This window comes from Sparus aurata, chromosome 12 (genome assembly GCF_900880675.1).
Source record: "Sparus aurata chromosome 12, fSpaAur1.1, whole genome shotgun sequence".
Taxonomy (NCBI): domain Eukaryota; kingdom Metazoa; phylum Chordata; class Actinopteri; order Spariformes; family Sparidae; genus Sparus; species Sparus aurata.
The window spans coordinates 6,197,864-6,224,357 of record NC_044198.1 but is presented as its reverse complement, the minus strand read 5'-3'; the positions used below and the strand labels follow the sequence as shown (position 1 = coordinate 6,224,357).

The window sequence follows — 26,494 nt, the reverse complement described above, 5'->3', positions numbered from 1 at the left end:
ACCGCTAATTTACAGAGTTTTATCAACCTCAGAAACGACCGCGCGACAACAATACACTGCAGTAAATGGATCCAAATATAAACCGCCACCAAAAAGCCACAAATGATGCTCAGAACAGCACCAAACTTCAGCAACAGTACAAATAGGGTCTCAGCACATAGTCTGGGGCATCTAACCTCCGCTAGCTTAGCTAGGGAAGCTATTGGGATGCTAAAAAAAGATTTCAACTCTACTCCATCAGCTTCCGGGTTGGGGAAGTCCCAACGCGACGATTACCGAGTGCGATTAGAAATGCTCAATTCCGTTCTTTCCCCTGTCCGCTCTCGATAATAACTGTTATAAACTGGCAGGTAAGACACATATGAACTTTGATTGCTTTTCCATGGAGTCATAATCATACATTTTCATCCAGGACTTCCTGTCAACAGGAGGCTGCTGCAGAAGAGTGGTAAATTTTGTCAGCTTTTCAGAAGAAATCCAGCTAAGCTAGCGGAGGTTAGATGCCCCGGACTATGTGCTGAGACCCTATTTGTACTGTTGTTGAAGTTTGGTGCTGTTCTGAGCATTATTTGTGGCTTTTTGGTGGCGGTTTATATTTGGACCCATTTACTGCAATGTATTGTTGTCGTGCGGTCGTTTCTGAGGTTGATAAAACTCTGTAAATTAGCGGTCTGCTAACTTGATCTCTCGAGAGGGAGTGTAACACAGTTTCATGGTGTGTTAGACATGGATTAAATTTACACCAGAATATTCCTTTAAACCTTTTCAAAAGTGCAGGAGCTGTTCCACACAAGACAAAATGTACAGACTGAAAATGTAAATTGAGTGACAGTCTGGCATAAAAATGACTTCTCAGACACAGTGCCAGTGTTTCCTTTTGACCTCTAGGGGGTGCTGTTGCATCTCTGCTACACCTGCCAACCCTTCCAGTTTCCATCTTTTATGTAATTCATCTTCTCCCACAAACAGTGACGCCGCTGCACGGTGATACTCTGGACACATTCAAGCTGCTGTGCACTGTGTTCCTGCACTGTGAATTCTCAGAGAAGAATTCACATTTTTCATTCTGTTTTCATTTTCATTTGCTCTTCCCCACTTTGTTTTTTTTAGTTCCTCATTTTTTTGCGCTCACTTTTGCATGATTATTCAACGTCTGTTTCTCACCCTCCGTTTCACCGCGGCCTTTCTTCCTCTTTTTTCCCCTCCCCTCTAAGTGGGCCAGAGTTCGAGTGGTTGGAGGTTTGTTTGGGAACACCAGAGGGGACAGGCTGCCTGTGAGTCGGCTGTCGAGGTGGTGACTTGAGGCCATCCGATATCAGCTCAGTCCTCCTGGATTCGACACATAACCTTCATCGTGTTTGGCAGCAGTACGGCTGTGAAGGTGCAGAGCTGCTGATTTGTGTTTGACGCCACAATATTTCCTGTTTCTCCCTACATATTAAATACTTTACTAATGTAGAACTAGAACTTCTGCTCTCAGGGTTTCGCAATGAGGATCCCCCATGGATCAAAGAATGTAAGCATTTGTCATTATGTAAGGCCATGGCTCTGACCCTTTTAGACCGCACCCCTTATGAACAAGCTGAACACATGTACTGTATGTACAGCGGTGAGCAGCTGAATCAAAAAGTGATTTGTGATTCAAGTACGGACGATGTCTCTGTTAGTTGAGCAAATTGAAAATGTTGTTTTATAGATGACGATTCTGTCTTTGGTCTTGGATCTGATAATTGGACTAATCCATCAACTGTTTATCTCCACAAGCGCCCAACGCATATTTATTCAATTAATCCTTTAGTCTATGAAATGGCCAAAAACAATCTGAAGAATGCTGATCACAGTTTCACAGAGCCCAAAATTACACCTTCAGATTTCTTCTATGGTCCAGCTAACGGTCCAAAACCCAAAGACTCTTCATTTACGATCATAAATGACGAGAAAAGCAGCATTTAGGAAGCTGACACGAACAAATGTCTGACATTTAAATGAATCGGTGACGCTAATCTTGGGTGTCACCTACAAACTGTTGGGATTGTAGAGATCTTCTGCGCTGTCAGGTTGTGTTTGTGTGAAGCACCAGTTTGTTGCATCTTTGTGTTCTATCAGAATCAGCTTTATTGACAAAGCAAGTGAATACAGACAGCACAGGCGATTTAACTCTAAATGGTAAAAGTCCAGCACGAGCTCACTGGATTTGCTGATATCGATCTTCAGGTGACTTTCGTCGCACCATGTGTTGGGGCTCGCTATCTCCCCTCTGAGAGAACCATCTGTAAGTGAAGACAGCAGGTTTCTATTAAATTTCTTAGGAGTCTCACTTCCCTCCCTATATCATTGATTTATGATGGTCAGTAGGGGCATACAACCACAAGGTAGTAATTGTAGTTTTTCTATAGTTTTCTAAAAAAAAAAAGTATTTATGTTTGCAAAACTTTGGAGTGAACAACATTTACGACAGCTCCACAGCTGGCCCTGAGCCCACGTGGAGTTGTACATGTCAAAAAAAACACGAGGTTATGTAACGGCTATCTCACATTCTGTCACGTCAAAATGTGTATAATCACAGAATAGATTTGTAGTTTTATCATAATCTACTAAAAGAAAACTCCACTACCTTTTCTGGACATTAAAGCAATCTTATGTCCCTTTTTTTTTTTTTTGCTGAAAATAACATCTTCAAAATCATATTGATGGTGCAGCATCTTGTAATAGGATGAATGGTGTCAGCAATGCCGCCCCCCCCCCCCCCCCATCATTTGTTCTTGTAACTTCAGTGAGAGGGTAGGTTCACACAAGTTTTCAACACAAAGACTTTCATGTAACTCATATTACTGTGTTCTTTCATGGTACACATCACCTAAGTGCAACCCATCAAGCTGAACTGATTGCAACGCAGGACGAGATAGACCTCGACGGGAGTATTTATTTTTGGATGATGAAACTCGGCTGTGCGTGTTGTGAGTCTGAAGGTTCCTCTGACTTCAGAGTGTGTGTGTTTATTTGGGTGTGCGTGAGCAAAGTGTCTTGACGAGGCGCTTCGCTGCCATCGTCAACCACAATATTGTGGAAGTCAGAGCCACAACATGACGACTCAGAAACAGGGCAGTTTTATTTTTGAACCTTTTTATAAACAGACTCGTACTGATAATAGATCTCAACGCAACCTCTGACACATTTTCTTGTTGCTGTAATTAACAGTTTGTGTTGTAAAGTAACCTAAATGCAAATTGGGACTGCACATTTGCTCATGGCGACGCACATCGTTTTTTTTTTAGTTTCAGAGCGGTTCATTCGGTGGTATGCTGGTGCAGCTGTGCTCATCGGACACAGTCGGAAGTCAGAATCTGCCCTCGGTGCTGCTGGGAGACACCTAAAGCAAACACACACAGACAGGTCGCAAATGAACACACGGAGAAAACTATGAAGCACAGCCATCAGAGAGTCCTGGGTATTGACACTGATTTTAAGGTGCTACTTCTCCTTACTTCTTTAGAACCGATGTTCTGCTGACACCCTGACATCACTTACAGTGACGCTGCCTTTAGTTCCCTGTAGAGTTGAGAATTTTACTCATCTAGAACACATGTCGTTATTTTATTCATTACTTCCACTTTACGCCTCCACCATGGAGGTTATGTTTTTACCAAGTGTTCCTTTTTTTGTTGACTGTCTGTTGGTGGGCTGGTTGATTTGTCAGCAAGAATCCATAAAACCTACTGAGAAATGCTCTTATCTAGTCACGGGGTGGTGGTAGAGGGATACAGGACTGTCGAGTTTAATATTGGAATAAGCTTGACTGCATTAAAGGGGACTGTTGGCAGCCTTGGCAGAGGTTTTCACTGTGTTTTGGAAAATCTTTTTTGGTTTGTTTTCAATGTTTTTGGTTTCGTTGCACGTTTCTTTTTCCATGTATTTTCTAATCTTAGCATCTTTGGATGAAATGTGCCATCATCATTACTTTAAAATGAGACACTAGTACCACAAAAATTATTACTTGCATGTTATAACTAATTTTAAATAAAAAAAATAAATGATAAATGGTAGAAATACTTTACTTCATGAAGCTCGTTTTATGGAGTTTGAAACCATACAAATACATGTCTAAAGTCAGAGATTGAGATGTACCGCACACTATACCTGTTTTTCCAGGTGGTCAATGCACTGAAGGCGTCTGTCAAGCAGTCTGTCCTGGGCTGACACCAGTGAGGTCAGACTGGCGAGCCGCCGGGCCTGTTTATCGAGGACAACCTGCGTCACAACAGAGACATCGGCCCGGGACAACAGTCAACTGTGTCAAGTCTACTGACAAACGTGTCTGCTACAGCACAGACGCTACAAAGAAAACCAACACAAAATGAACACAAAACAAGATTAAGCTAAAATAATTCAAAATACTGTATGGCCAAAAGTATGTGGACACCCTTGTTTTCGGTTTGCCATCTTCAGGTTTCAGTTAGGCCCCTTAGTTCCAATTACAGGAATTCTCCATGCATAAGCATACAGTGATATTTTTAATAGTGTGTTTCCAACTTTGTGGCGACAGTACATACCATACAAACTGCACTGAATACAGCTCAGAATCAGCAGTTTTTATATGTATTTGTGTTGGCGTCGCCAGGACAGATCCCTGTCTGTTTGATATTTAAGTTCTTGGGTCTTAGCTCACCTTCGCGGAGCTGACATGGAGCCGAGTTTGCCCCGCCGTCCTCGGCTCAGTCAGGCTCTTCACTTTCTGGACGATCCGGTTCATCCGCTGCTGCGTGGCTCCCTGCTCCGCCTCCAGATCCTCCAGGCCCTTCTGCAGATCTCTGGCTGCCCTCCACAGCCTGTCCCCTCTGGCATCCATTATCTGCAGGTCCTTTCTCACCTGACGCACACAACGTCACACCACAGTTCTCATCAAAATAATATTCTGCATAGCATGTACCTGATACAGTGTTCTTTCTGGTCATTTACAGTAGTTTTCTTTTTTCTTATGTTACAAACATGCCATCAGATAACAGTCTGGAACGCCTTCAATTCAACTCTGAACATCTCACATACTGTGACTAATAAGATTATTCATTAATTTACCTTACATTGCATTGTTTTTATTTTTTGCATTCTTTTTTTTTAATGTTTCTTAGTTCGTGTTTGTTTCACCTTCGCCGTCACATGTTTGATTTGACTTGAATTTGCCCTGATGTGCAAAAAAATAGACGCAATCCCAATGTTACAAACAGATAAAAATGTTTTTCATTGAAAGCTGCTTTCCGATGTCAGATGTGGACATCAGAGCGGTATGAGGCACTGAGGAGCCTCTGATTTTGTATGATGAGGATTAATTGAATCAAAAATCAATCACTTATTCTTATAATACATTTAGATTGATAGTGCATTTCTAAAATGAAGGAAAGAAAATAAGTTAAAACAATAAAAAAAAAAAAAATGAAAATAAAAAATAGATGAAATTGATATAATAACTACAAACCATTTAAAGATCAAGTCCGGCAAGAGGATACAGGATACGGTGAAGTGTATGTTAAGGTGTTTTGTGCAGCGATCTGTACTTTTAACACTGAACCTGTTGAGTTAAACATTAAATTGGGCAATAAGAAATAAATTATTCTAGAAAAGGGAACTGACTTCTAGAGTTAAAGTGATAAAAGGATTAATCGATCAGAGGATCATAACTGGCAGCTTTACTAATGAATATTAATTATTTAATTCCTACTTCCAAATATGTGCGAGCTGTGGAAAATCCTGTCGGCCTGTACGTCAGAAACCACAGATGTCTGTGTGTTTGTCTGAGCTACTTGATAATTCTTCCTCACCTGCCTGTGAGTCCGTCCTGCCTGTGAACTCTGCTTGAGGAGGCTCTCGAGACTCTTCATAGCTCCGTCCAGCTCTGCTGCCACCTGCTCTCCCTGTTTCTCCAGCCGCCCAGCGTTCTCCTCCACCCCCTGCAGCAGGTGAGCCAGTCCCAGAGAGAGCATCCTCAGCTGGGCCACCGGGACTTCACCTGCCTCCTGCGATGTGGACGGGTCACCTGGTGGAGGGGCTCGGTGGGCCTGACACAGTCCCACCAGCAAAACGGAGAGACGCAGCACCTGGCTCACCCTCATCCTCCAGGATTCGATCAGGTCGAGACTGAGAGTCCCTTTTGAGTCAGTCGAGTCGGACCTTAAGATCTAGATCCTAAAACCTGAGAGCCCAGGACCAGATCTGATCAACATACCAGATCTGTGGCTTCAGACAGCAGCTGCGTAAGAGCTCAGGAGTAGTGAGGAGGTGAATCCACATCTGCAGAGCCTCTCGTATCCTGTCGTGCCTCAGATGTTCCCTGAGGAGGTCTGGAGCCTGACAGTGGTGAAGTATAGAGGGATGAGGTGAGGGAGGAGAGGCCGACAGAGAGATGGGGGGAGTTCCCAAAGTGATGCATGAGCTGTAATATGGGAACATTTATACCGGAACTCCGATATGTCATTTGAGACATTATTTAACGATTACATGAAATATGAACAACATGTTCTGTTGCTAATAAAAGCTAATAAAGTGCATCATTTGAAGTGAGCGCTGCAGGTCCACAGTTGTCACTGCGACACTTCTCCCATCTCTCAAGCGAGCCTGTGTTGAATGTGAACATTAAAATGAAGCAAGAGAGACATCTGCTGGCTGTTTGAGGAGCTGCAATGAATTCCTCTCCTTGTTCTGGGTAGTTAAGAGACATTTTCTCCCTCCACACTCAGCCAATGATTAGTAACAGTTTACCTTTTAAAGTTTCTATTCTCACTAAAGCAATATGTGAATCAGAATGGCTGGTGGCTGGATGCATCACTTTAATTACTTACTTGAAAGATCCCCCATCTTATCACATTCCTAACTATATAACCAATTTTCAGCCCCAGTTTTTAAGACAAATATCTCTGAGGTAGATGCAAACCCGGACCATGTTCATGCTTAAAGTGGCTCTAATTGAGATTTTTATGTTAAAGGTCCAGTGTGTAGGATTTGTGTGTGTGGTGTATCCTCAGAATGTGCCTTTTATATATATATATATATATATATATATATATATATATATATATATATATATATATATATATATATACATATATATATATATACATATATACAGAGGGAGCAGGCCCATCATGTTGCACTGTTTCTACAGTAGCACAGAAAAGTCAAACTAAACACTGGCTCTAGAGAGTGGCCATTTTTTGCACATTTTCAGCTGTCATCACCCCAGAGGGAGGGATGAGTGGTGGGGTATTCAGCTGGTTGCAACCTGTAGCTTCCCCAACAGGTGCCACTAAATCCTAGAGTCCAAATAACAGTGGATCCGATGAATTCCTGTACAAGAAATGCTAAAAACACATTTAAACTCATTATTTAGTTTTTCAAGCCTGTAATTTTATTGTTCCAGTACACTCTCGCTGTTGCATTCCATTCGGACCAAGAATGCAGCTGTTTTCAACAATAAAGCTCAGAACACCAAGTTATGTTGACATGTTTAGTGACTACCTGGCTCACATAGCGAGGCATTAAGCAGCTGGAGAGCCTTCAACAGCAGAATCTGTGTTAATCTGTTGGACAGAAGCGCAACATTAAATCAGTGCTCATGTTGCTCCGTGTGTCTGCTGGGTGTGTTCACTCTTTCTAAAGTTTGCCATGTCAACTTGCTAACGTGAAAATGTGTGAGTTTTGTGATTGTGTTGCTTTAGGTTTGACTAAAACTGTCGTACTTGGCCTTGATGAAAAGTTGACAGAAAAAAAGTCAGCTAGGATGAGCCAAAAATGATGACGATTAAAGGGACAGTTCACTCTAAAATCAGCCTCTCAGCCATGATGAGTGGATGATGAGTGGATGCGCTCGCCAACATGAAACTGCCAACAACAAGGTCTGTAGATTATCTTGAGCAAAAAGGGTCATGATTTAATTAATCACAATCCGAGTGCAATCTAGTTTGATAGAGGGCAGACATCTCAAAAACTCAGCAACTTATATAGAACATGACATATTCTATAATAGACACAATACGCATTTTTGATTTTGGAGTGAACTGGTCCTTTGAATATGACTAAAGATCAAACTAAACTAAAAACAGCTGGCAAAAGTAACCCCAGTACTCTCTCCCACCCACAGGCTCTGATCTCCACAGTGCCCCAGAGGAACACGGATGAGTTCATCAGAGCTTGTTTGTTTCTAGTAACAAAGCTGATGACCACAGAGTAAATCTGCCACGTTCTGTTGGCTGTTTCCTGCTCTATCAATGTTAATTATTGGTTAACTGTATAACTCACTGTACTGTGTAAAAGTACATTTATGTTTTTATGTATTCGCTGTATTGTTCTTTTTTACCCAAAGCGCCACGCCAATAAAGCGTCGTTGAATTCAGTTGGATGGAGACAAAACACGACTTCCTACTCTCAGACTCAGGCTGACAGAGCTGCTTTGTGCCAATGAGGGACAGACCAACAAACTGTTCTTTGAATTGTTTTGGAGCCGGGGCAGGCCTAATGCACAAACGACACTATGTCAACCCATAAAGCCTGATTTATAAAGGAGAGAAGGCGTCAGTCTCAGCCCACTCCTTCTTCCTGGCATTCAGGATTCACGATAAAGCTACAGGGAGGCAGTGTGACTGGGCCACTGCAGGAGGGAGACTGTCTGCCGACCACCGTCTAACAGTAAGTCAGCATGCTTTTCATTCTAACAGACATTTGAACGAGTTCTTATGAGGATTAAAAGAGTTAAGGACTCAGTGTTTCAGAGACGCAATAGCAAATCTTTCAATATTGCCTTCAAAGTCACTTCTGTCGGATCTTTTGTTTCTCCAAAATACTACCTTTTCAAAAACGGAAGCTTAACCTGACTCCATTTCTCCGTTTTCTGTGTATCCAGTCTGTATTGTAGTTGTTTAAGTAAATCAAATCATCATAGAAATGTCCTAATCCGTACAAGACATTATAACCATTCAACTTAAATTGCAAGATTAAAGTAATGCTCAATGACGAAATACAAACTATTAAAAAACAAAAAGCGATGAGGACATAAAAGTAGGGGAGATGTAGTAAAGTAGCAAATGCTGGAACTCTCTGAAAAAAAGATTGCTAAAATCTTCAAAAATCATGTAGACTACAAAAAACTAAAAAAAGATAAGAGTGGAAATGATGAAATAAACGCTTTTAGTTACATGTTTTGCTTTTTTAAATGGAATATGAGAAGAGCTAAATCACCTCCATGTCTGTGAGCTCAGTATGGTGCTGGAGCCAGCAGGCGATTGTCCTAGCTTAGCATAAAGACTGGAGGCAACTGGAAAACACACAACACCTGGATCTGTCCAAAGACAAAAAACAAAACAAAACTGTACCTACCAACACAAAAAAAAGCTCACTCGAAAGTTCACCAATGAACATGTTGTATCTGTAAAGCAGGCATGTAACAACTAGCTAAAATGTGTGCTTTAGCTAATAGTTGGCACCAGGCTAGCTCTCTCACCCCTGCTTTCAGTCTTAATGCCAAGCTAGGCTAACTGCCTCCTGGCTTTGGCTCTGTTACCAAAATAACAGGTCTTTTTTTTCATACAATGTATAAAATGTATTATCTAAAAAGTATAAAAATCAAATCAGATGTGATTGGCTCATTCAGTCAGGCAAGCGACCCTTTACATCTGGGTCGCTGTATGCCACTGATGCCGTTCACTGACAACCTATTAAGTTGTGCTCAAAGTATGAAGGGCAGCCAGCTAGTTAAATATACGAACACTGTGGTGGAGGAGCTAAAGAGGGCTCGATCTAATGAAAAATAGTGGAAACATAAGGGATTCAGAACACGTGCACACACCTGTCATTCTGCTGGCCAGAGGCACTTCGATCTGGACTCCAGACCACCTTGTTTCTCACTAGGAGAGATTCATCTGAAGGGAGTCTTATGATTGCAGCCGGGGGAGCCCATTAACTCAGCTCTCCAGAAATGTGGCTTGACTTGGAGTACGCAAGTTTTTAGTTCTGTACCGGATCTGACGCTTCATACAAGGGTAACAAAAAGGTTTAACACGTCTGCAGTTTGTTGGTTTTCAACTTGACCAACTGAGGGGATCCAGAACAGCCGAAGCAAAACGTGCAAAGCTACTTCAGCATGTGTCATGGATATTCATGTCAACAGTTGTTCAGGTACGGTTCAGGAAGTGGATAAGTCTGGTCTACTTTATGTTGAAATGCAGACACATACGCATCAGTGCCGCTGCAGTTTAGCCAAAACTTTGTTGGGTGCCTGTGCATCTTACATGCGAGATACATCCATTTGTGTGTTTGAGTATGTGTTAGCTGTGTGAGCGCAGAGCGGTGAGGCCATCACACAGGCATGTCTGTGCTGATCAAAGCTCTGTCACATGATCTCGTGGCGCCCACAGGGGCTGCTGATGGCCGCAGGGCTGCTGGTGTCCTGAGCTCAGGTTGCAGCCTTCGGTGCCGGTGGAGAAGGAGAAACAAAAAGCAAGAGGAGCGTTTAAACATTGGTGTTTGGATCCAAAATGCTATGCAGTCTTGGGAAAATCACTGACCATCATTTTTTTAAAAAAGTTTATATAAATGTTAGTCCTGGGGGAAGTGTGAGAAAGTTTTCTACTGTTATTTTTTTTAGACAATATATTAATTTATGAGCTGCTCACACAAATGACAACAATTCATTCATCTGTTTCTTCACGATCCCTGGCAAATAAATCCAATTAAAACGGAGAAAATATTAAAATCTATATAATCCTTTGTATATTCCTCTTTCCTAAAAAGAAAAATTAGGTCAAAGAAAGTAAAACAAGCTCTGACAAAACCTGATGCAACTAATAAGCAAATGAGACACTTTTATTTAATTAGAACAGTAACTTTTACCTGCAGACGCATTCGGATTGGCGGTGTGTGCTGTGCGAATCCAGGAATTTGAACCTGCTCTTCCACCACAGTGCTTTAATGCTTGCTAACACAGCCCCTCGGTCACCAGGTCTCCACCTTCCATAAAGGCCCCACCAAGTCAAGCATGCTTTGACTCCCAGGGGTCAGGAGGTCAGAGGTAGGGAGGCTGAACAGCTGGCGGGGGTCACATGCCATGATCACGCTTGGTATGTCATGCCTCTGCGGATCAAGCATGTAAAGACTGACAACCCCAGCACGCAGGATCGGGCGTGTTATTGTAGTGTGATTCCCATTAGGCAGGCTCCAGCAGATACATGGCACCGCCAACCGCTCGGCAGACCGCAGGACTTCGCCTGGCGCGAGGCCTGTGCATGTCGTGCTCACTTTAGCTCGAAACACGCACAGGCTCCGAACACAATGCCTCGCAGGGATTGAGCAAGAGCTGGAAATTTATTATGCAAACCATTTATGTGACATGTGAAAGTGGGATGAGTGACGGGTTTAAGAGGCAGCGGGGGAGCGCAGCCATGACCCATAAATCATCTGCGATCGGCCGAGGAGATAATTTATTCACTGCTGGCACCTTAATCTTTACGTCCAAGACAGAAACAATCTGGATGTTAGTGTGCCGAGCTGATTATACGCGCACTGTCAGCCCTGCAGGATCCTGTCTTCGCGGGCAAGCTGCACTACACTTGTAAACGCCATGCATTTGGTTCAATACGATCTCTATATGCATCGAATGTGAGGTGCGCGCATCCATCATCGTAAGGGCGCGTAGTATATATATACGACTTGGAAAAAACTGTAAACCATTATTAAACCGTAAATCATCACTGATTAGCTCAGGAGATAATTAATTCACTGCTTGCTCGGCAGTGTATTTCAATAATGTTTACATCCAAGTCAAAGAGAGGCGATCACAAGAACCTACATGGTCGCCCGCTGATTGTGTAAAATGTCAGACATTTAGCCTCAGGCTCAAACCGATAGTGATTACAACGTGGTCTTGGCCTTCTCCAGGGAAAAAAACCTCTTAATTCACAGCTAGCTACTCCACTATGGTCTCTAGCTAATTGCTAGCTTCGCTTTGCTAGCGTTGGGCATGTAAAGTGTAAAACCTGGAGTCCAATAAAGTTGGGACACAGTATGAAACAAAACCAAAATTGAAATGGGCTAACCACTTTTTGACCTGTACTCAGTTGAAAACAGCACAAAGACACAAAATATGTCATGTTTTACCTCATCAACTGAATAGATTTTTGTAAGTAAATTCTTATCCTTGATTTGATGCCAACACTATCATGGTTTTCATTTCATTCTCTTTCTACCCCGTTAAGTTGAGTTTGTATTTAAGCCTGTGCTGGTTGGTCTGCTCTCGTCCTCGCGTCTCCTGCCCTCCTGATTTGCTCCTTGTGGTTTTCTGGTTTGCCGTCACTTTCTGTATTACTTTGTTTATTTCCTTTGCCTGCCAGCTTTTGTCACCTGCCTTTTTATTGTTCACACTGATGAACTGCACGGAATTTTGGACACTCAGCTAATTAAAGCCCGCCTTTTGTTATACTTCCTGCCTGCCTGTGTGTGCCTGCATCTGGGTCCACACCTCTGACAACAATAGCGTGGCGTCAGTGTAAGAGATCAGTGCACTGACTGCAGTGCAGACCTGTAACATTGAAAATGCGCATTATGAAGCGCCATATACAACATCGGAGACACCACTGACCTTGATGAGCAACTGAGGAATATCATTGTTGCATAGCAAGGAAAAATGGGTAACCTTAACTACTGGTGTCCTCAGTTCCCAAAAAACTTGGGGAGGTGACGTAACACAGTGGGACACGTGCCGCTGTTCCAACATGTCGGATCAAGTTGCAGGCATCAAATTCAGAGTGAGAATGGATTAACAATAAAAAAAAACAAAAAAAAACTTCCCTCATATATTCAACAGTGCCACTTGCAAAGTTGCATATACAGTCTAACTATAACAAGCAAAAAGAAAAAGAAGTGGAGCTGAGTTGGGATCAGCCAGCAGCAGCTCCCATAGATAACTGTGTCAGACACCTTGGTCACCTAAGTTAAAAAAAAACCCTGCCTGTGTCAGCTATATTCAGAATATCGAGTGGATTCACAGTGGCATGATATTGTGCAGGCTACTTTTTAGTTTTGCTCTGTCATGCTGGGATTTAGTGTTTTGTTTTGTGGATCATGAATACAGATTACTGCGTTAGATACTGTCTGTCACGCAGGCGCAAAAAATACAATATCAGCCGAAGTCTTTGTGGTATTTTCATCTGCAACTTTGAACACGAGCCACGATGTGAGGTTCATTCAGACAGTCTTTATCATCATCGATTTGACAATGAGGCTGATTTTCTCATTAGTTTACCGAGGACACAGAATTTTAAGTCTACAGCTGTCAAATACTGTCACCTGCAAGGCGGTTCCCGTCATAGTACAGCAACAGTTTTTTTTTTTCTCTTCTCATAAATTTCTCTTCCTTTCGCCCTCAGAGTGCAGCCTGGAGTAACTCCTGTTGGGAGCCTGTGCTGCCAAAAGCAAACTTTTGCTTCTAATTAAGTGAGTTCCCTGCCGGGACCGATAGAAGGCTGTGATGGAAAGCCAGGGCCTCGCTGACAGGTGACACTGCCTCTCTTGTGACTGCACGAGGAGGCGCAGATGGATCCGACCCGATGATGAAACTCTGGAGCTATTGCCGGTATGCGACAGCGGTTTGTCATTACACGGACAGCCCTTCTCGTCATTGTCATTTCATATTTCACAGTGACCAACAGTTCAGGATTCCTGCAGAATATACTTGTTTGTTCAGATTTAATGCGGCGACCTGTTTTGGCCCTACATTATGTTTTCTTGATGTATTACCAGCCGAAGCCTCAAACCTGACCTGTCATACCTTTCTGCTATGGAACTTTTGCCTGAAGTAGGGGAAGAGGGTAGAATACCCCGACCCCTGACTTAACCCTAGGGATTTTTCTTCCTCGATGTGAAGGAGTTAGTCTCTCAACTACAATGTCACTCCATCATCAAGTCATCTGGTTGTTCTGGGGTGAGTATGACCTGTTGTTACTTCAGTCACTTTGTCTCTATGCGAGGACTAAATTACTGCCAGTCTGGGAAAAGTGAGGCATGGTGTAGACACCTGAGAAGGTGAATGGAACATGAAAACATAACATGAAAATAATTGTATTTTTCAAAGTAATTGAAGTACAGCTTAAAATGAGCTAATATTTAAGCGCGCCATTTTTAAGTATATTTAAACACAGGTATAATGAAGTTGAATTAAAATACACTTTAAAAAGGCATACTAAATGTGTATTACAAAGGACATTAAGTATATTTTGCATCAGTACTACTACAAGTATACACACTTAGAAAATGTACTCTTTGTAGAAATACACTTAAATACCTCTGACAGTACTGCGGAATAAGTACATGTTTAGTACAATGAAGCTGAACTGAATGACATCTATTTTTGAGGAGGTAAAAGTATATTTGCAATATCTCGTGTATTCTTAAATCATATATTTCTGATACAATAAAGTATGCTAGTCTTTTGCGGGAGCCCCTCAGTGGTTAGCCGGGCTGGTTTAGGTTTACTGCTCTTTGTGGCCGGTGGGGGGGAAAAAAAAAAAAATAAACACCCAGTGGATGTATCCGGCTGTTTATTGATGTTAAGTTAATGTTAGCGTTCACTATATATAGCTATATATCACTATATCTTTGCGGGCGGTTATGCCGTTTACTGCCGCAGAAGAGCAATAAATCTCTCGTTCATGCACAGTGTCGTCTCTCCAGCAGCCTTTTGTGGAGGACTGATAATGTGTGAGGGGCCACGGTCAACCAGTGTTCTAACTATTTATACCGAAGAACAGCAACTGCTACCACAGTCGAGGGGTCAGCTAATGAAATATACTATACTTCAGATTCCTAGCGGACACTTTTTACCAGGGAACTGGCAGGGCTGATTCGGACTTTTGAGTTCCCACATGCCGCTCCTCTGGGTAATCTCCAGAATGTTTTGGGATATCAGTGCACGTGTGGAAGGGGCTTACTGCAGCACTCCTGTTAACCTCTTGTGTTGATTATGAAACCAGTTCTGGTTGCGTTCAAGCTGCAAACTTTTCACAGCCACCCTGCAAACCAACTTGAGGCGAATGTTAATGTTTTCTAAAAAATATTTCATGAACTTCAGTTGATCGAAAGTGAAATCCAGGTCTATCCCCCTCCCGCATTGAAACGCCAAACAAGGCGAGAATAGGGACATCAAAGAAAGGATTGTGTCATTTTCTCTCGACTCCTCGAGCTTTGTGTCCCAGAATGCCCTCCCACCTGCCGTGGGACTCGGCCACCCAGCAGACGGGGTGATTATCGTTAGTTACTATCAGAGGAGCACGCTGTCATTTTTATTTCAGAGCCAGACTTCCTCGGGCCTCTCTGGAGTTCCTGATATAGGCGTAGCAGTTAATGAGGGAAATACCCAAAGTTAAACCGAGCATGGGAGCCTGAGAGAGGAGAGTGGGGGGAGGGAGGACCGGAGAGAGTGGAACGTGAGGGGGGAAAAAAAGTAGCAGGAGAAAGGAGAGAGATGACGAGAGGAGAGGAGAGGAGAGGAGGGCAGAGCGGTGAGCGTTCCTGGAGGACGGCGAGGTGTCACTGCCGTGGCCGTGTGGGTCTCTGGCATGATGATTTGGGACAGATAATGAAAATCACATTGCCAGGGATTACTACACTGCTACGGTGTCCGCTACTGCTGCTGCTGCTGGAGCTGGAGGAGGATACGGACATACCTGCTTCTTTTTTTTCAGCCAAGGAGAGTGTCACACTTTTCTTCACCCCGCTCGTGGTTCGCTTCACACACGTCTAAGAGAGGAGATCACCAGGCTGCCGGTGTGCGGGTCAGTCTGAAAGAACGAGAGTTTTGAGGCAAGATCGGCGGATTGTCGTGTTTGTGTCGTGTGTCTCTGCTGTTTCTGATCAGGTGCAGAGCTTAGTTGACTGCTGAACAGTGAGTCATAGCAATGTGTTCACAGTGGCTAAGTTCTGCACTTGTGCAGAGATGATAAGGGTGTGTGACAAAAAAAATCTGTTGTTCCCGTCTTACTGAAGACCGATGCAATCTAACTGAGAAGAAAAAGCATATTCAAAACGATTTAAAAGTTTTTCACACACAAACATGAGGAGGTCAGACGATTCTGTGCTCTTAAATTACTGACGTAAATTAAACAAAGAAAAGCAGAAAATCTAGAGAATTAAATAGCAAATGTTTGACTTTTTGCTTGGAAATCACTTAAATGATTAATCGGCTTCCAAAAGGGTTGCAGATTAATTTTCTTTTTTCATCAACTAATTGATTAATCGACTAATCGCTGCACCTCTAACCTAAAACCTTTCGCTCTTGTCGTCACTGAAGGATAAGGCCGGCAGCAATCCGTAGCTTTTTTTTCATTGACGACTTCTGAAAAAGTCCGACACCGATCGCGAATGCGCCCCACTAGTTAAAGCCTGTTGCATCTTCTTCCTCTGTGCTATGGAGCTCCATTGTTGTCCTTAAACCTATTTAAAAAAAAAACTGGAAGACGAGTTCCTGTATTACCATGAACACACACACACACTGGAGTTTACTTTGGCTCGATCCCACAAACACTGCCCTGCTGCTGGAAATACTCAAGTGGAGCACCAAGTATGTCTCCAACCACAGCTGAAATTAGTCGCACGCAAATCCACGATTTCCTCCGAGAAACTGCTGCGCCCTGCTGTTTTAAAACATGACAGAGCCTGTTTTAAAGGCGGGGGGTACTTAAAGATCGGGCTCGGCGCCGAGTGCCATAAACAGGGCAAAACTAACAGAAATTCCCACATTGTACTATTACGTTGCCGGTTTTGGTCCTTCTCGGGGGTTGTTGACAGTAAGTATAATGGAGCGTGACACAGAATAACACCGGCCGTTCCCCCGCCATTCAACACTCTTTCTGTTCAGTGATAGCCCCGAGCTCATGTTAGAGCCCCATGAAGGCTCGATGTAAGCCTCCTGGTAGTCAAGGAGTTAATCCAATCCTCTGGTTTATTTGAAGTCGAGAAGTTTGAGCAGCTCCTAAGTGAAAGGTGTAACTCAACCAATTTTAACACATTAAAGTGTGTATACAGGTCTTTGGGAGTACTAATAGTGCATATGTGAAAAATGTAGAATAAAGCCTTTTATATGTGATCGAATCAATTGCCTTCATTGATGTCATTTCTTTAACTTTCCATACTGGGTCCAACAGCGTCGTAGATGACCAGTGGACTGCTTTTCAAAACCTGTCGCCAACATTACCCACAATGGGACTTTCCCACTGAGTGACATCAGTGAGGGCAATTTATTACATTACATTCAGCTTCCACTTGAGCCACAACCAATGTATGCTACTCTATCACACATGCAGTAATACTTTCCAAGACTTGTAAATACACGATGTGTAAAATTGGTGGTGTTAAACATCTTTGTGAAGCAGAGAATCAAAGGGCCCACGGAGAGAAAACTGTTTTTTAGGTTCTGTATTTAAAATATTGGAGGTTCACTGATAAGGAACAATGTTGGAAATAAAAAAAAATATATTGTATATTTGTCACGTATTGCTAATGAGAGTAAACCAGCCAAACACTGATATAAATGTTTTTCTCCGTGTTCTCTTTGTACGCTCTTTTGTTTTATGAATCTATGTTTTATACAACCTTTTTCGAATTGGGATTCTTCTAAAAAAAAAAAAAGCCAGAAATGAAACTTTGCCAATTACAGATGCTATAACGATTGTAAATTCTAAAATATATTTATGTTTTCAAAATGTATCATTGATAGAGCAGTAACTCCCAATCACGGGTACGAAAATATGCAGTATATCCACACAGCTGTGTTTCGGACGAAGTAATCACATTCATTGGTGTAAGGTAATTTATCTTTAATGTAGCAGAGGCCAAGTAAATGCCAGAACGCCTCAGTGTCCAGTTAGACAGATGCAAAGTTAAAAAAAAAAGTTTTCTGAAGTCATTTAAAAAGGAAATCATTTAGTGCTGGATAACACCCAATAACATCCAATCTAATACTGTATCAATGCCAATGAACTCATCTGGACCATAATTGGTTGGTGTGCAATGCATTCATATTCTCATGATGAAACATTCTGTATAGAGGTATTTGTTATCATTATCTGTCATTATCATCAAACCACATCCACATATTCTGCCAAAGTTTTTATTCCTGCCCTCTGTCTGCCTCTGTTGGCCACATGCGGCATTTCCCTACTTGGAACATCTACGGTTTTGTAACCCCTCTCCCTTTGTTGTGCTAAATTAGATTTCCCTTTTAACTATGAGAAGATTATATTCAAAAACGGGGTTTCTGTTTTTTCTTTATTGCAACTGATGATAACAGATAACATAACATCATAACGCGAAACAAAGTTCACTGGAAAACATTCTGACTCTTTCATGTTTAATTGCCTGCACGATAAAGGAAGTGTGTTTTGCGTGGAAATTAAAAATTCCCGCTGTGTTTTGTTTATTGTGCAGACTTCAACGCGTATCTCATCGGCTTCGAGCGGAGCCAGCAGAGGGCCACGTGTGGAGTGTTCCGACCACAGTCTTGATATTATTCCGTGGAAACATCTGGCCTCCCTCTTGTGCCTTCTGAGCTGACAGCAGTTCGATCAGACACACTGGCTCAGTTCAGCAGGAACAGGAGTCAAGTCAACGCACAGCGTCGCGTCGGGAATACAAAGCAAATGATCTGTGGAGTTTCACTGAGTCTGACGCTCCCGCTGTAGCACTTAAGGAAACATTTACATTTAACAGAGGATCTTATTTCCCTGAAGCTTATGTCTTTGTAACCGTGAGCTTTCACTGTCCTCTAGTGTGTACAATGAGGAATTGCAACCGCACATTGAAGCCTGGATTATACTTTTTTATGATACTATATAATAAAAAAACAACCCCCTGCCTCTGTAAACATAAAAGCCTCAGTTTGCGGTAATGATCGCTTCTTCACACTCTCATAATCAGGTGATTATACATGGAATGGAATCATAAATACACAGTGGACCTTTAACCAAACCCAAATGTTGAAATCAGAAACATACTAATAAACGGACAAAAACAGAATAAAATATGTATTTCTTTGACTTTAGTATGTATGTATATGTGTGCAAAGTCACAAATGTGGTGCTGAACATCATTTGTTTTAAAGTGAGGGTTGAAGGAGTCGCTCAAGAACATGAGAGCTTGACTGGTTATCTCGTCTAAATGAAAGGGGAGAGAATCAAATTTGAGAGAGGAAAGGCCAAAATAACATTTTAAAAATAACGATGTAGATTTGATCAGATTAAAAAGAAAAATAGTGTCTAACCTGTAAAGCTAGTGATTTCAATGTGATAAAACAATATACCTTTTCATTTTTTCTCTGCTTCATGAGTTAAACTCTAGAAAGGATCATTATGTATACAAAGGTGCAGAGAAAAAAAAGGCACCTTTTTTCTCTTAGTTTGTCTCCTAACTAATAAATGAGCAAATTAACCCACTAATAAAATGATCAGAGGGCCAGAATGAGGTAGGTAAAGGGCCACATTCAGCCCAGGGGCCACCAGCTGAGTGTGTCTGTAGGCTGTTTGTTGTTAGGACCCGTCGTGTCCTGTAGGGGGCAGACGTCTTTCTAAAATGCATCTGCTCTCGGCCGTGAAACCCACGAAGAAGATGACAGAGTAACAGGACAGTTGACAACTTGCCCCGCGGACAGAAAAGACTTCCATGTAGGAGCCCCGTAAAACAACTCAAGACTGTCAAGTTACTCACAAGCATGCTCAGCCTGGAGACCTTTGAGAATCAGGTGTCTGCAGTGATGGACACTCTGGTGAAAGCGGCGGTGACGGAGCTCGGCACGCTTCTGGATAAGTGCTCGGCTAACGCCATGGCCGCTCGGCAGCGCTCTGCTCCAGCTCCGGTGACTCCGCTGGAGACCGAGAAGGAGGAGGAGAGCGAAGCGACTGCACCGGAGGGGAGACGGCAGTTTAATGAAGCCATAACGGTAACACACACACACACACACACACACACACACACACTGTTGTCGAGCGCGAGAACGAGCACTTGGCTAACCAGCTAACTAGTTGTGCAGCTGCTAAAAACTGCCTCACTTCAAAGCATGTGAGAAACCGCTGTGCATTCTCGCCTGTTTGGCTTATTACGACACTCAACACTACTCTACCCATGAGCCTTGTCGGTTGTTGCCATGGAGAAGACGCCAGCGGAAGACAGCAGTGCAAGTGCAGAGGACTTGTGTGCAAAGTACTTTTGTGCAGAGGACTTTGGTGCAACAACACACTTTTGCTCAAAGTAATTTCTATTCAGTTTTCTATAAGGTCAACACGTGTTGTTAACTGTTTAGTTTTTCGGTGTCAAGGCTCTCAGACTGTAGGTATTTTCTCTCACAAGAAAGCTGTTATGCCTTTCAAAGTCATAGTTGAAAAAAGGCTGAAAATTGTGAAAAAAAAACCTTTAGAACATGTCCCCAGAGTGAAACACATTACCAGTTATGTCCAAACAACATCCCAACTCACAAAGATGATCCGTAAATGATGACTCAAACAGGAGTGAAGCAGCACATGCTCATATTTTAGGAGCATGAAACACGTCTTTCTTAATAAATTCCCTAAATCACGACGTGTTTATTACGATTGGGGAGACTATTGTACGGCTACTCAATAAAACAGCTCACTGACTAGATTGTTAAACATGTGTAACTAACCACTCGTGTTGCTCTTCATTCCACCTCACCCATGTCTTCACAGACTCAGTTTGCATCCCTCATGGCAGCGTGGGCCAAAGGTGCTGTAGAGAAGATGCTGATGATTTTGAAAGTGTCCATGTGTGAGGCTGAGGACGTTCCTGCTGCAGAGCAGAGGCTGAGTTACAAGACGAAACAAGTGGTCGGGTCCAAAAAGCGTAAGTCAGTTGACGGCTTGAGTGGCTGTGTGTGTGTGTGTGTGTGGGGGGGGGGGCTTTTTACGTTCGCACACTGGCGTGTTTTTGTTCATTAAAATCAAGGTTTTATGATCCTGTTAAGTTACAGAATCAGCATCCAAAAATCCAGGAAGCAATAAAAAAAAGGAGAATGACCATATGTGTCGTCGAGGTATTCAGTCAGCTGATATAATTTCTTCATTAATATCAACAAAATTAACAAATCAGGAAGCTCAGGGTTCTAAATTACTCTGAATTGTAAAGGCTACTTAGTAACAGCTTCCTCTAAAACACATTTCCACTTTCATAATCACAGTAATAATGATGTCACACCAATGTCCATGGTGAAGATTAGAGGTGGGAATCTTTGAACACTTCTCCATTCAAGCTGATTTTGAGTCATTTCCAGTCATGATGTGATAATGAAACGATCACTGGTGCATGTTGACGCATCACTTGCTGCTTACAAAACATATTGTATTTCTAGTGATCACCAATTAAAAACAACTGATGAATCTACTTTTATCACCTTTGCTCATGCTCAGTCACCCTCACCAACACTCAACAAGTAGTCTAGCATAGAACAACAACACAATGTGCATGCTTATGTTGTTTGTTTTACCATCAGAATGTAGAGCCCGGTGTTTGCAACAGGTGACCATGATGACGAGAACTAGTTTTAAAGTTTCCGATTATTTACATTTCTGCCCTGAGATATAATCTTTCAAGTGGCAACGGCAATGCGGCTCTTCCTCCACCTGTCGCTGAGATCCTAGCCTCATTCTGTGTTCCATTTATAAACAGTTAGCAGAGCAGATGTCTTGCCTGGCAGTGGTTCTCATTGTACAGACTCTCATCTGTTAAGCACCATGTTTCCGACCAACACATTGTAGCTTGGAGGCATGCACAGCTTTCTCATTTTCGCTGTAAGATATCTCTGCTGTGCTTTAGTGCTCTAAAAGAATATATCTTAAGGGACTCTCTGAACGCGATTCCATGTTTTGTGTTTTTAGAGGAGCTACATACTGAAGAACCAGCAGCAGCAGCCGACCTAAAAATAGTCATCATACCTGGTAACTAACTGCGTTTTACAAACTAACAGAACAGATGCATCCTGTGTGTGAACTGATCATTTTCCTCCTTTTTCCCCCTTTAAGCCAGGATGTCTCTTTAGATGCATTATTCATTCGACAAGGGAGTCCCTGACAAAAGCAGTGTGGCATAGAAAGCATGTCTAGTTCCTGTACCACATTCACATAATTTGCAAGCACAATAAGACAGGGCCTGTGAGACTTAAATGGCCACGGCCACATTCTTTGTGAAACACGTTTTGAATGTGGTTTCTAAATGCCCAATGTATTAACTGATGTTGTTCTTATAAATCAGACATACTGAACTAGTTGCCCATGGACTGAACGTGGCGATTAAATAAACTCATTCTGGCCGCTTTGGTCATTTTGTTAATAGTAGGCTAATAAGCCTTATAAAAGCAGTTCAATAGGCCTGCTGTAAATTATTCCAAGTCCAGGGTCCTTGGTACAAATATGCAGTCTTGCAGAGTTGCATGCACACATTATACTGGAACTGTTTTTGCCCTTTGTAGCTGTTGCTGCTCTCCTCAAAGTCACTCTGAAAACTAAATCCTCTGTCGTTTTTGTAGTTAATTGTCGTGTTCCACACTGAAGCACTGTTGCCTCCTGAAAACAAAATCTGGTAGTGGTTGCTCCATTGCTGTGTGTCAGCAATGTAAAAAAAAGCGAAGTCAGTGAAGAGGTTCTAAATTGCAAAGGTTTCTTTTTCCTTTACCATAATTAAACTTGTTTCCCTTTTTTATTACAATTGAGTTTTTCTTAATGAGCAAAAGAAAACTAAAAGTGTATTTAAATTGGTTGTGAGTGGCTGAGTTTGTCTGGGTTAATTAAGTAAACCACGCTTTGTTTGAAGTCCCCTAATGAAGCCTGTTTTTGTTTCAGCTGATGCAGCCACACATGAGACTAACTCTGGATCCCCAGAGCTGGCCTCTGATGTAAGTGAGGAAGACGTCGTCCAGAATGATGCAGACGCTCTTAGCGCCACATCCAAGATTAAAAAGAAGAAGACCACAGGGCCATTCAAATGTCCGTCTTGTGACAAATCCTTTGCTCTGAAGTGTTTGATGGACAGACACTACTTGACTCACTCCAAACCTCACCTTTGCTCCGAGTGTGGCAAACGTTTCTCCGGGCTGCGGGGGCTCGCCGCACATTCGAGGCGTCACACTGGAGAGAAGCTTTACAAATGCTCAGACTGTGGGACAGAGTTTGCTTACAAGTCTACATTCAAAAGACACATGCACCAGCACAGCCTGCAGAAACCGATCACTCACGTGTGCAAGCTGTGTGAGAACCAGTTCACCGGGCTGCTGCCACTTCAGCGGCACAGGTGCTGCGCCTTGAAGAAGACGTTCGTCTGCTCGCTTTGCCCGGAGACCTTCGAGTGCAGACAGAGTTTGGCTGATCACGAGAACCTGCATTCCGGGGAAAAAGATTTCGTCTGCGAAATGTGCGGCGAGAGTTTCTTCTCGTCCCCGTCCTTGGCCACTCACCGGGTGACTCACACGCAAAAGGAAAACTGCTGCGACGTTCTCGGCTTCGGCTCCAGCGACTCGAGCGTCCTCAGAAATCACATGAGCAAACACACCGGGGAAAAGCTTTTCTCCTGCGAGGTTTGCGGTAAAGGTTGTAGCCACCAGAGCGCTCTGAAGCACCACATGCTGACCCACACGGGAGAGAGGCCGTACATCTGCGAGACCTGCGGCAAGCGCTGCGGCCACGCCAGCGCGCTGCAGAACCACATGAGGATCCACACCGGCAAGAAGCGCGGGCAGAAGCCGGTCTGCGACGTGTGCGGCAAGAAATTCCGCTGCATGGTCAATCTCAAATATCACATGAGCGTCCACACGGGTGAGCGGCCTTACGCCTGCGATCAGTGTGACAAGAAGTTCAGCAACCCCAGCAATCTGAAGTTACACACGATGATTCACCTGGGGAAGAAGATGTACGGCTGCAACATCTGCGGCAAGAGGTTCACTCAGTCCACCAGCCTCAAGGTGCACAGACGGATCCACACAGGAGAGAGACCGTACCGGTGTATGGTCTGTGGGAAGGGATTCATGTACTGCAGCGAGTTTAGGAAGCATGAGAGGAGTCACCTGCCAGACGGACACGGACCGTCTGAAAGAACTGCAGTCAAAATCTAAAACATTTCGCCTCGGTGCCGTCACTTTCTGCACGATAACACACCGTTCGCTAGAGATCGGGCTGAGCAATGTGAAGATAAACACTGTGAGATGATACAGATTTTTCAGGTCTGTATATACAGAGTTGTCAACCCCTCTGATATCCCTGGCTGTATGAGACCCTTTCAGGCTTTGTAGCCTGCACATCTGGCTATATTCTCTTTAAAAAGGGTCTATCAGTCCGGATTCTGTATCACATTTTGGAACCTGGCTTTAGAGATTCACTCTCAGTTTGACACGAGAGTATACTGAGGTCCAACACTGACGATGGATGATGAGTAGGGTTAGGTACTGTTGACATTTGAGCTGATAAGGTAATGATACCGATATGTGGAATTCAGTACTTGTACCCAACAACTTTTTCCAGTACTTACCTCTCTCTGTAGTAACCGTAGTAACAAAAATGTATTATCAGTTGTAAAATATAAGAAGCTAGCAAAAAAAAAAAAAGCCAAATCCAGTGCAACGCTGGCATTTCCTTGACAGAGGAAGCTGTCAAAGACCTGGAAGTGGCTGGACAGACTGTTTTTACTCTGTGCACTTTACTCAACCTGGATAACTGGACTACAGTGTAGACACTGATGGAATATCAGCACAGTGTTGGACCATTAGCAAAAGGAACATTCCTGCGTTGTTTCCTCAGCCTTATCCAAAGTAGAAGAAGAAGCACCGGCCCTGTCTATAATGTTGTTGTAGCACGGCTTGAATACTATAATAATTGCCAGTAAGCAATTATAAGCTATTACAGTACTATGCAGTTCATGTACTATTGGTTTCATATTAAGGTATCTCACGTACTGTTTTAACAAGCTAAACAGCACGTTGGTGTGTAACTTTGACATAGCCTTTAGCTAAGTTTTGACTAACGCTAGTAGAAATGCTAAGATAATGTCAACCAATACAGTAGAAAAGCCCAGTTATCTTCATTAACAACATTTCAACCTATTAACTGTTTACCTCAAGATGTCAATAAAGTTTTCTGTGCCTCACTTTTGGCCATTCTTGAATGGGCTTACCTCTCCAGTAACACTGTGCACGCTTCTGCTTTTGAGCTGGTGTTTCTTTCAGTTTAGACGCGTTGCCTTGGTCAGCTCTGTGCTCGACATTACAAATACTGTAGCGAGTGTTGGCCTGACTCACTGTGACTTGTTGCAGCGGCGACGTCTTGCCCTTTCTCCTCCTTTCTGCACTCGGAAGGTACCCTTGGAATGACTTGAGAAATGACTGAATTCAGAAACCCTCGCGACGAGGCCTGGATATGGTCTTTCCCAATCCTCTGCCACAAGGATGGAAGCACCCATTTGTCAAGAAATATGACTGTATGCCGAAACACACCTTTTCTGGTCCAGAGTGTCCACTTACTTTTGGCAATATTGTTCATAACAAGACAAGCTAAACAAGATATATTTATATTGCCAGTTCTGTTTGTTGCCGCACTCTGTTACAAGAAAACGACAAAATCAGACTTGCTCAAGCAATAAAGCGTTCCCTGACAAACGCTCCGGTCGGCGTTTTGTGGATTCATTGATGAGTCGACTTGAATGCCTACAGAGTATGAATAGAGTAATCACTGGGTTCAATCTGACTTCTCTGAAGTTGTTTGCGCGTCTTTACAGTTCGTCGCCCACTGCCGACTTGACTGCTGCTTGTGAGTTGTGCTCGCTTACAGTTTAATGTTTCTGTTACTTGCACTTGATTGGTATTCATTGTAATCACGCAAATGACTTACATGTGGGTAATTTCCTTTGTCATTAAACAAAGGAAAGGGGAGGAGGGGGTAAATGAGGTCAATAAAGAAAACAGAGAAACCTACGGTAATTAACACTTCCTTGCGTGTCTGAGACCTTGTGTAACGGTGCTGTGCAGAGTGCAGACGCAGTTGCATAGAACAACACCAGGATTTTGGCACGAGCTGCAGTCAGAAGTGGAGCTCAGATTGTCGAGCAGTAGCTACGTTTACATTGGATGGATAGCCCGGAGGGAAAATAATTACAACAGAAGCGCAGAGAGCACGTGTTGATTACGACACCGAGACCCGAGGCGAACCAGTCACGGATCTCTGAGTCATTTCAAACGTATCCTGAGAGGTGAGTGACCGGTGTTGCTGCACAGTGTGGCGTGCACAGCGCTGCACCTGAAGTGCACTAAAAATACACCCCCTGATTAATTACTCTTCCCGCCCCTTTAATCCTCACATTTCCTCCCAACACAGCCGAGAGCTCACAGTTGGGAATTAAACACATTACCACCGGGCTCAGAGGAGACAGTGGGATTTAAAAAGAATGGTGTTGCATATTTGGAAATATGCTGATCTGCTGC

At 43.0% G+C, this 26,494-nt stretch overlaps 2 protein-coding genes across 9 annotated transcripts; one reads left to right on the top strand and one right to left on the bottom strand.

Moving 5' to 3' along the window:
* Positions 1 to 2,126: 2,126 nt before the first annotated feature.
* Positions 2,127 to 19,868, bottom strand: LOC115592968 (uncharacterized). 4 transcript variants are annotated; one of them, XM_030436265.1, is made up of 6 exons: positions 19,732 to 19,868; positions 15,699 to 15,812; positions 5,814 to 6,339; positions 4,667 to 4,867; positions 4,138 to 4,248; positions 3,092 to 3,370 (listed from the first exon to the last, which is right to left on the bottom strand). In XM_030436265.1, the coding sequence occupies exons 3-6, from the start codon at positions 6,102 to 6,104 to the stop codon at positions 3,338 to 3,340; spliced, it is 636 nt and encodes a 211-aa protein (XP_030292125.1). In that variant the 5' UTR covers positions 6,105 to 6,339; positions 15,699 to 15,812; positions 19,732 to 19,868; the 3' UTR covers positions 3,092 to 3,337. The 4 variants fall into 4 exon arrangements, with proteins under 4 accessions (XP_030292126.1, XP_030292128.1, XP_030292125.1 ...); XM_030436266.1 differs by lacking the exons at positions 3,092 to 3,370; positions 15,699 to 15,812; positions 19,732 to 19,868 and adding an exon at positions 2,127 to 2,270 and having other exon boundaries at positions 5,814 to 6,424; XM_030436268.1 differs by lacking the exons at positions 3,092 to 3,370; positions 15,699 to 15,812; positions 19,732 to 19,868 and adding an exon at positions 2,127 to 2,270 and having other exon boundaries at positions 4,138 to 4,230; positions 5,814 to 6,424.
* On the top strand, positions 8,548 to 25,675 carry LOC115592967 (zinc finger protein 227-like). 5 transcript variants are annotated; one of them, XM_030436260.1, is made up of 6 exons: positions 8,548 to 8,673; positions 13,404 to 13,609; positions 18,457 to 19,963; positions 20,727 to 20,880; positions 21,912 to 21,971; positions 22,872 to 25,675. In XM_030436260.1, exons 3-6 carry the CDS (start codon positions 19,736 to 19,738, stop codon positions 24,134 to 24,136), a joined length of 1,707 nt encoding a protein of 568 aa, XP_030292120.1. In that variant the 5' UTR covers positions 8,548 to 8,673; positions 13,404 to 13,609; positions 18,457 to 19,735; the 3' UTR covers positions 24,137 to 25,675. The 5 variants fall into 5 exon arrangements, with proteins under 5 accessions (XP_030292120.1, XP_030292119.1, XP_030292122.1 ...); XM_030436259.1 differs by having other exon boundaries at positions 13,404 to 13,957; XM_030436262.1 differs by lacking the exon at positions 21,912 to 21,971 and having other exon boundaries at positions 8,549 to 8,673; positions 13,404 to 13,957.
* Positions 25,676 to 26,494: the final 819 nt, after the last annotated feature.

Bases quoted from the DNA above. Each gene is read 5' to 3' on its own strand.
- LOC115592967 (XM_030436260.1), top strand. From the start codon at position 19,736: ATGCTCAGCCTGGAGACCTTTGAGAATCAGGTGTCTGCAGTGATGGAC. The intron at 20,881-21,911 runs GTAAGTCAGTTG...TTGTGTTTTTAG, and splicing joins AGTGGTCGGGTCCAAAAAGC to AGGAGCTACATACTGAAGAA. The intron at 21,972-22,871 runs GTAACTAACTGC...TTTTTGTTTCAG, and splicing joins AAAAATAGTCATCATACCTG to CTGATGCAGCCACACATGAG.
- LOC115592968 (XM_030436265.1), bottom strand. From the start codon at position 6,104: ATGAGGGTGAGCCAGGTGCTGCGTCTCTCCGTTTTGCTGGTGGGACTG. The intron at 4,249-4,666 runs GTGAGCTAAGAC...GTTGTGACGCAG, and splicing joins TCCATGTCAGCTCCGCGAAG to GTTGTCCTCGATAAACAGGC. The intron at 3,371-4,137 runs GTATAGTGTGCG...TGTTTGCTTTAG, and splicing joins TTGACCACCTGGAAAAACAG to GTGTCTCCCAGCAGCACCGA.